Source organism: Heteronotia binoei, chromosome 2, assembly GCF_032191835.1.
Source record: "Heteronotia binoei isolate CCM8104 ecotype False Entrance Well chromosome 2, APGP_CSIRO_Hbin_v1, whole genome shotgun sequence".
Lineage (NCBI taxonomy): Eukaryota > Metazoa > Chordata > Lepidosauria > Squamata > Gekkonidae > Heteronotia > Heteronotia binoei.
Window position 1 is genome coordinate 30958954 of NC_083224.1, and position 7792 is coordinate 30966745.

General features: G+C 47.4%; 1 protein-coding gene across 1 annotated transcript; it reads right to left on the minus strand.

Annotated features, from left to right (window-relative positions):
- Positions 1 to 994: 994 nt before the first annotated feature.
- On the minus strand, positions 995 to 7152 carry LOC132567551 (uncharacterized). Its single transcript, XM_060233232.1, has 3 exons — positions 6942 to 7152; positions 4229 to 4286; positions 995 to 2279 (listed from the first exon to the last, which is right to left on the minus strand). The coding sequence occupies exons 1-3, from the start codon at positions 7074 to 7076 to the stop codon at positions 1153 to 1155; spliced, it is 1320 nt and encodes a 439-aa protein (XP_060089215.1). The 5' UTR covers positions 7077 to 7152; the 3' UTR covers positions 995 to 1152.
- Positions 7153 to 7792: the final 640 nt, after the last annotated feature.

A 7792-nucleotide genomic window follows, 5' to 3' on the forward strand; every position in this document is an offset into this window, starting at 1 on the left:
CTTGCTGTTGCCTGCCTCTGCATAGCAGACCTGATCTTCCTTGGGGGTCTCCCATCCAAGTACAAACCAGGGCTGAACCTGCTTAGCTTCTGAGGTCTGATGAATTTGGGCTGGCCTGGGTTATCCATGTCTAGGTGGAGTTACTGCTTTTCCCTCTCTCCAGATCAGTGTAACAGGGAACTGCTGTTGGGGAGATAGTGGGGTCAGTTGAGGCTAGATCCTCAGTTCCGTACGAGAGGAATATCAAATGTGTCTTAACCCTGCCAGGGGTCATTTTGTAGAAAAAGAGGTGCCGGAGCTCATTAGCACAACTCATTTGCATATGCCACACACCCCTGACATCACCGGAAAGTGTACTAAGTTATATCAGCTCAGCATCTACCTTAAAATGCTTCTGATAGTCCATCAGTGGCTATTAGCCACAGCATATTGTTGGAACTCTCTGTCTGGGGCAAGTGATGCTCTGTATTCTTGGTGCGGGGCAAGTGATGCTCTGTATTCTTGGTGCTTGGGAGGGGCAACAGTGTGAGGGCTTTTAGTGTCCTGGCCCCACTGATGGACCTCCTGAGGGCACCTGTTTTTTTTGCCCACTGTGTGACACAGAGTGTTGGACTGGATGGGCCATTGGCCTGATCCAACATGGCTTCTCTTATCTTCTTGAATTATAATTGTCATAATAAAACCTTACTCCCATCATACTTTTTAAATTTCTTTCTCTTACGTGGTCACAGTGGCATGATGAAGATTTTCATCTGTCTGTTTTATGTTTTGGTTATTTCCCCATTTTTTTGTGGGAGAAAATATTAGAAAGTTTGTCACATCTTAAAGAGTTCAGCCAAATTCTGAAGAGGGATTGAACAATGGAGCAAGTATGGGGGGATGGGGGGTAAGAAAGAACAATAAAATTTAGAGGTTCCAGAGCTCCACTCCTGTGAGCTCCTGCCCAAAATGAGGCCTGCCCATCACTGCTGTCTTTGGAGCCCCTGCACAGAAATATTTCTGCTTTGCCTTGCTTTTATTTGACCCATGCATGCCCAGAGGTTTTCAGTGAAATTACAGTGGATGCCCTTTCTTCACCCTCCTCCAGTGGAGTTCACCCACTTTCTCAGGGTAAGAAGCTTAGGGGGTGGCCATCTTCATTGGAAAGAACCTTCAGTTGGCTATGGTGGGGGGTGCCACCTCGAGCCCTCCCCGATGGCTCAGGCTGACCCCCCCACTGCTTCCCGGCAGCTTCTTGAAATACAGATTTGGTTGTAGGGACGCTTGTTGGTGCTTTCTCTCCCAGATGCTCTTACGTTGCTTATGGATATCACAGCTGCCCTGGCTTGCCGGCTCTTGACTGGAACTTCCTCTGCACTGGCAAAAGGAGTTCCTGTTTGCTAGTGTGCCCTTGCCAGAGACAGTCTGGGCTACTGAGAAGGGATGGTTAGGCTGCTCGGGGTTGTGTTCCGGACTGGGGGGTGGCGGGCTGACGAGATAGACGTACACTTCTGCTTGCTGCGCAGCTGGCAGATGCTGGTGCCACTCTAGCCCCAGGCGGTTCTGGGGGCCTCTGGCCGAGTGTGGGTAGGCATGGTGCTCCTCGCTGTTGAGATGCGTCCTGGAGGCTGTGTCGAAAGCCAGAGCAGAATAGACCACTTGCCTGGGGCCCGGTAAAATAGGGCTAGGGATGAAGTTCGTCTCGCTGGACTGGTGGTTGCAGTGCGGGTGATCCGAACGGTGGGCAGCAGGTTGCTCTGCGTTGGAAACAGCAGAATGCTGGAGGAACCGCTGCCCTTGAGTGCCTTCGCTGGCCACCTCCAAACAACGCTGTTTATCTCCCGTGGCCCTTTGGTGGTTGCGTGCCAGAGCCCCGTAGCGGGCTGAGCTGCTACCCACCTCTGTCGTCCGCTCCGGTGAGCTGAAGCTGAAACGGACCCAGGAGGCAACGGACCCAGCAGGGCACGCTGGCTGAGGAGTTTCGGTATCTGAGGCGTGGGAACTGCACTGGCTGGCCTGGAGCTTTTGCTGGTTTCTGCACCAGTAGCTGGCTTTCTTGTCATCCGTATCCTGATGGCTTGAACCCTCGCTGTAGTAGCAGGTCTTTTTCTTCTTACTGTCCTGAGGCCAGCAGACTTTTGCCTTGTTGGAGTCGCCCATCTGCACAGTTACCTTCACAGGGTCAATGATGCACCGGAAGCGAAGGCCGGGTAATTTCTTCCGCCCTTTGACCAGCCTTGAATCTGCCCAAAATCTCTTGCTGCTAGAAATGGCCTTCATTGTGTTGAGCCATGTGCCACCTTGTGACAGAGGAAGAGAACGATCACATCTATAAAAGAATCCTCAAGGAAGGGGGAGGTCTGGGTCACACAGCCTTGCTTCTGAACTGTATGGATTAATTTATGGAATTCCCAGTGAATCACAGTTCATACTGTAATCCATAGTATCATAGAGTTGGAAGGGACCTCTGGGGTCATCTAGTTCAACCCCCTGCACAGTGCAGGAATTTCACAAATACTCCCTCACACACATACATCCCCAGTGACCCTTCCTCCATGCCTAGAAGGTGGCAAAAACCTCCAGAATCTCTTGCCAAACTGGCCTGGAGAAAAATCGCTGACTGACCTCAAAGTGGCAATCAGCATTTGCTTGAGAAAGATGCCTTGAGTCTGAGTGAGAAAGGTGTATTCAGGGCTTTTTTTTGTAACAGGGACTCCTTTGCATATTAGGCCACACAGCCCTGATGTAGCCTAATATGCAAAGGAGTTCCTGCTACAAAAAAAGCCCTGGATGTATTCATATGGTAAATAAAATAAATAAGGGGTAAAATTATGTGACTGAAGGTCTTCTTAGTAATGCTTTACAGGAAGGGAAATGATAGAGATGGATTGTTGCTAGTAATCCAAGTGTGAAGTATGTGCAGATTTATGCTAGTACACTCAAGTCACACACGGTGCTTCTGTGTATATTACACATTGTAAGACCTTGTGTGTGCCAGTTCCTATATAAAGCAGGGGTACCAGTCCATTTGTAGCCTGTGGGAACCCTTGGACTTCTGACATTGTGGGTGCAGCCATAAAATAGCTGCCACAAAATGGTTGCTGCAGGAGGCTGAACCAGCCGCAAAATGGCTGCCGCAGCTTACCTTCAGTCACATACTGTGAAGATCTTTGTACAGTGATGGCAACTGCTGCTGAAGCAGCATTTTAAAAAATCTGCACAATGAATCAGAAATCTTGCTGGAGAAAAGCCCCACCTGGGTCCACCCATTTTCTGAAAACACTTGGTGGATACTGGGAAAGATGTCAGTGGGCATCACGGTACCACGTTGGGGACCCCTACAGTAAGGGAAGTGCAGGAAGCAGTGCTTGGCTGTGGAAATTCCATGGATTATTAATCAGCGCTGGCAGTCTTAAAGCAGCGGCCAAACACTTGTCAGGGATGCTCTAGGCTGATCCTGCGCTGAGCAGGGGGTTCGACTAGATGGCCTGTATGGCCCTTCCAACTCTGTGATTCTATGATTTAGCATGTCAGTCATCTGTGATGTAAAGCTGAATAGGTTCAGTTACACAAATAAGGGTTTTTTTTTTAATACTGAATCTTCGTTGAGCTCTTGCTCTGAATATTGGTGCACTTTGGCTCTTTAATTATAAATGGTGGCTGGCCTCTTTCCGTTAAGCTGTGAAACTCCCAGTGTTCCTAGCAAAGAGACAAGCAGCCCCTTTCCCTGCCTTTTCTCACACGCTCACTACACCTTTCAGCTTTTCAACCACATCTAAGGCTTTTCCCTCCCACATTTGTCCTTGCAGGTGCTCAATATCCATGTAGATGCTTAATTCTTTGCAGCTGCATTACTGACAGTGAATTTTATTTGACTTGTCCTTAGAGGCTCACAGGACAAGATAGTACTATTCCTGTTCCAGAAAACTGCTGGAAAACAGGACAGAGTTGCAGACAGAGGCACAGTTCGATCCCGTAGAACATTTCCACTGACAGAGAGGAGACCAACCAGTTCTCCCCTCTCACTGCAGACCAAACATCTCTCCCCATCCCCACTCCAGTGCTATTCCTGGGGATTCCTTCTCTTCCAGGAGCACCATGGGGGGCATTTTGGACTGCAGGAGAAGGAAGAAAAGAAACCTCTCTTCGGAAATTTTCAGCAGGATCCAGAGTGCATTCCTAAGAGTGCCGGACAGAAAAGGGAATAGGGTATTTTGTTTCTCTGCTTACTTATTCATCTATGGCTTACCTTTCTTGAAGCAAGAATCAGACATTGTCCTTAGGAAAGGAGCCAAGGTCCTCCAAGACTAAAGAGAGGGAAGGAAAAATTAGAGCTGCTGAATTGTATAGGTAAAAAGGTAAAGGTAGTCCCCTGTGCAAGCACCAGTCGTTTTCGACTCTGGGGTGACATTGCTTTCACAACGTTTTCTCAGCAGACTTTTTATGGGGTGGTTTGCCATTGCCTTCCCCAGTCTTTTACACTTTCCCCCCACCAAGCTGGGTACTCATTTGACCGACCTCGGAAGGATGGAAGGCTGAGTCAACCTTGAGCCGGCTACCTGAACCCAGCTTCTGCCGGGATCAAACTCAGGTCATGAGCAGAGCTTAGGACTGCAGTACTGCAGCTTTACCACTCTGTGTCACGGGGCTCTTCCTTATTGTATTGTATAGACTCAAATACAAAAACTGGGAGCACATTGTACAGCACCAAAACCAAAAGTCATGCAACAATAAACATTTACAACAAACAACAAGGTGTCTATTAAAGTGTCCATACAAATATCACAAAATTACAAAATGATATATCTGTTGAACATCTACCTGCAGGTATACAAAACAGTTCCAAACTAAGTCCACTGAGAATCTTCAATGTATATCAGTTTATATATCTTGCAGTCCTGAACAGATATCCAAATCACTGGAGTAGCTTGTCTCCACCAGGACACAGTGCATAGACAATAGACCATCTCAATGGATGCAATGAAAACATTCTAACCTTGATCCTGAATATTCTAGGTGTTTCACTTTCATTTCTTCAGAGGCTGTTTTTACCACAAACAATTTTCTATGTTTGGAACCACTAATTCAAATAGTTCTTTTTCAACAAGGAGCATGTGCTTCAAACTTGTCCAAGGAACTGTTTTGTATACCTACAGGCGGATGCTGAACAGATGTATCATTTTGTGATATTTATACAAACACTTTTAATAGACGTCTGTCGTAAATGTTTGTTGTTGTATGACTACTTTTGCACATTGTTTGTGGTTTCAGTATTGTGTAGACCAGCAGCAATTCTTTAGCACAGAGATCTGATTCACTAATGGTGCCATTCTAAGCACATCCTTTTGAGTCCACTGCGGTCAAAAAGGCTTCAAGGGTGTCCGTCTGCTTAGAATTCCTGGAGAGGCAGCATAGACATTTTCTAAATACATAAAGACCAGCAAGATTTCCATGGTATTAGCTTTCAAGAATCAAAGCTTCCATCACCAGGTAAAGTTTCTGATGAAGGGACTTCTGATACTCAAAAGCCTGCACTCTTAATTCTCTTGTTGGTGTCTGAGGCACAAATGGAGTCCAGCTGCTCTGTTCTACTGAAGATCAACATGGCTACCCTTTGAATGAATAAATAATAAGACTGCAGATTTATACCCCTTTTTCTCTGAATCAGAGACTTAGAGCGGATTACAATCTCCTATATCTTCTCCCCCCATGGTATACACCTTGTGAGGTAGGTGGGGCTGAGAGAACTCTCACAGCAGCTGCCCTTTCAAGGACAACTCCTGCCATAGCTACGGCTGACCCAAGGCCATTCCAGCAGCTGCAAGTGGGGTTGCACTGCAAAGAAGACTTGGGACGAAGCTACACATGAGAGGGGCAAGGATTCACATGCGGGACAGAAACCTGGTGTTTTCTTCAAGCCAATGTATATGGGGAGTTATGCCATCCCCCGTCGCCTCTAGCATTTCCTCCCCTCGCTTTGGTGCATCATCACTTAAGAAAGGGAAAAAGCCACAACACACTGGGGTGACACACAGGAGGAGGAGACAAGACTTAGCTCCCCTGACCCGTATGCTTCTTGTTTGCCCTAGACACCAGTGGGTGGGTGTGCTAATGAATAACAGAAAACTCGTGTTAAGAGGGCGCTCAGTGAAATTGCTGAGCAGTAGGTTTAAAACGGATAAAAGGAAATACTTCACCCAAAGGGTGATTAACACATGGAATTCACTGCCACTGGAGGTGGTGGCACCTACAACCACAGATGGCTTCAAGAGGGGATTGAATCAACATATGGAGCAGAAGTCCATCAGTGGCTATTAACCACAAGGTATAGATGGAACTCTCTGGGGCAGTGATGCTTGGGCAGGGGGCAACAGTGGGAGGGTTTCTACTTCCCTGGCCCCACCTGGACTGGATGGATCATGGACCTTCTCTTCTCTTTTCTTCTCTTATATCCTTACGTTCTTAAGTAGCCCTGTCGTCAAGCTTAGCCTTTAGTTAGAGCTTCTGGTAGGTCCTCCAAAGCCTGAGATGCCTCAGCCTAACTCCTTCCTACATACCGTTCAGGAGATTGGGGCACATGCAAGAGGTCACTGCAATGTTTTTACTGTCTAAATATTTAATCTTACTCTATTGAAATTTAGTTATAATTGCTGTGTACTGCCCTGAGTCCAGTTTCGGGAAGGGCAGTCAAATAAAGACAGAAACGGTCCCTATTCACGCCAACATAGCTTTCTTGAAGCTGGGGCGACAGAACCACGAGTTGGTTTTGATGCCCCCTGTACTCTGGTGAATCTTGTTGTTGGGACTAGACCTAGAGGGGGCTGGCTAAATACAGGATACAACCAGCTCCTTGAAATAGGCTCAAGAAGCTGGATGGAAATCAGACTTGTGTGGAATGGGCTCCAAGCATCCCATCCCTATTAGGAGAGGCGTATTCCCACATCCTCCAGTGGTCTGCTTACCCAAGTGACCATTTTAAAGGCATTGTCCACTAAAGCGAAAAAGCCCAACAAGATCAGGATGACAGCCAGCAGGTTCTGGTGGGCCTCACCAAAAGGGAGGCAGCTGTTGTAGACCCCGTCCCCCAGGACAGCCATAGTTGGAGAAAAAAAAGGAATCCGGGAACTACTGCAGCATCTTTCTTCTCTCCTTCCGCCTCCGCCTGCCAAAGCAACAGCAAGCCACACAGACAGTGGTGAAATGTGCTAAGAGGGTTGAAGGTGTCAGTACAGGCCTTTGTGACAAAGATACTGTGTCATTGATCAAGTATGAAGCGGGCTGCATTGTCTTAGATGGGCCAATCAGGAGCTGCGCTTTGAGGGGCAGTGCACTGGCCAAAGCCTGGCCCAAAAATCTTGTAGTGAAATGGCTGTTCTTGTGATTCTTTTGGAAGAAGAAGAAATGGGATTTATATCCCACCCTATAGTCTGAATCTCAGAGTCACAGAGTGGTCACATATCCTCTACCTCCCCCCCCCCCCGCAACAACAGACACTCTGTGAGGTGGGTGGGGCTGAGAGGACTCTCACAGCAGCTGCCCTTTCAAGGACAACTCTGCAAGAGCTATGGCTGACCCAAGGCCATTCCAGCAGCTGCAAATGGAGGACTGGGGAATCAAACCCGGTTCTCACAGATAAGAGTCTGTGCACTTTACCACTACACCAAACTGGCTCTCCTATTGGCAGACTTCTGGAAGTGGCTGTTCATGAATGTCATCCAAAGCTGGTGTGAACGTTTCACAAACTTCAGATAAATGATATTCTGAATTCAACACTGTGACCCTCTTCATTGTTACATGCAGAAGTCGGTGTTTT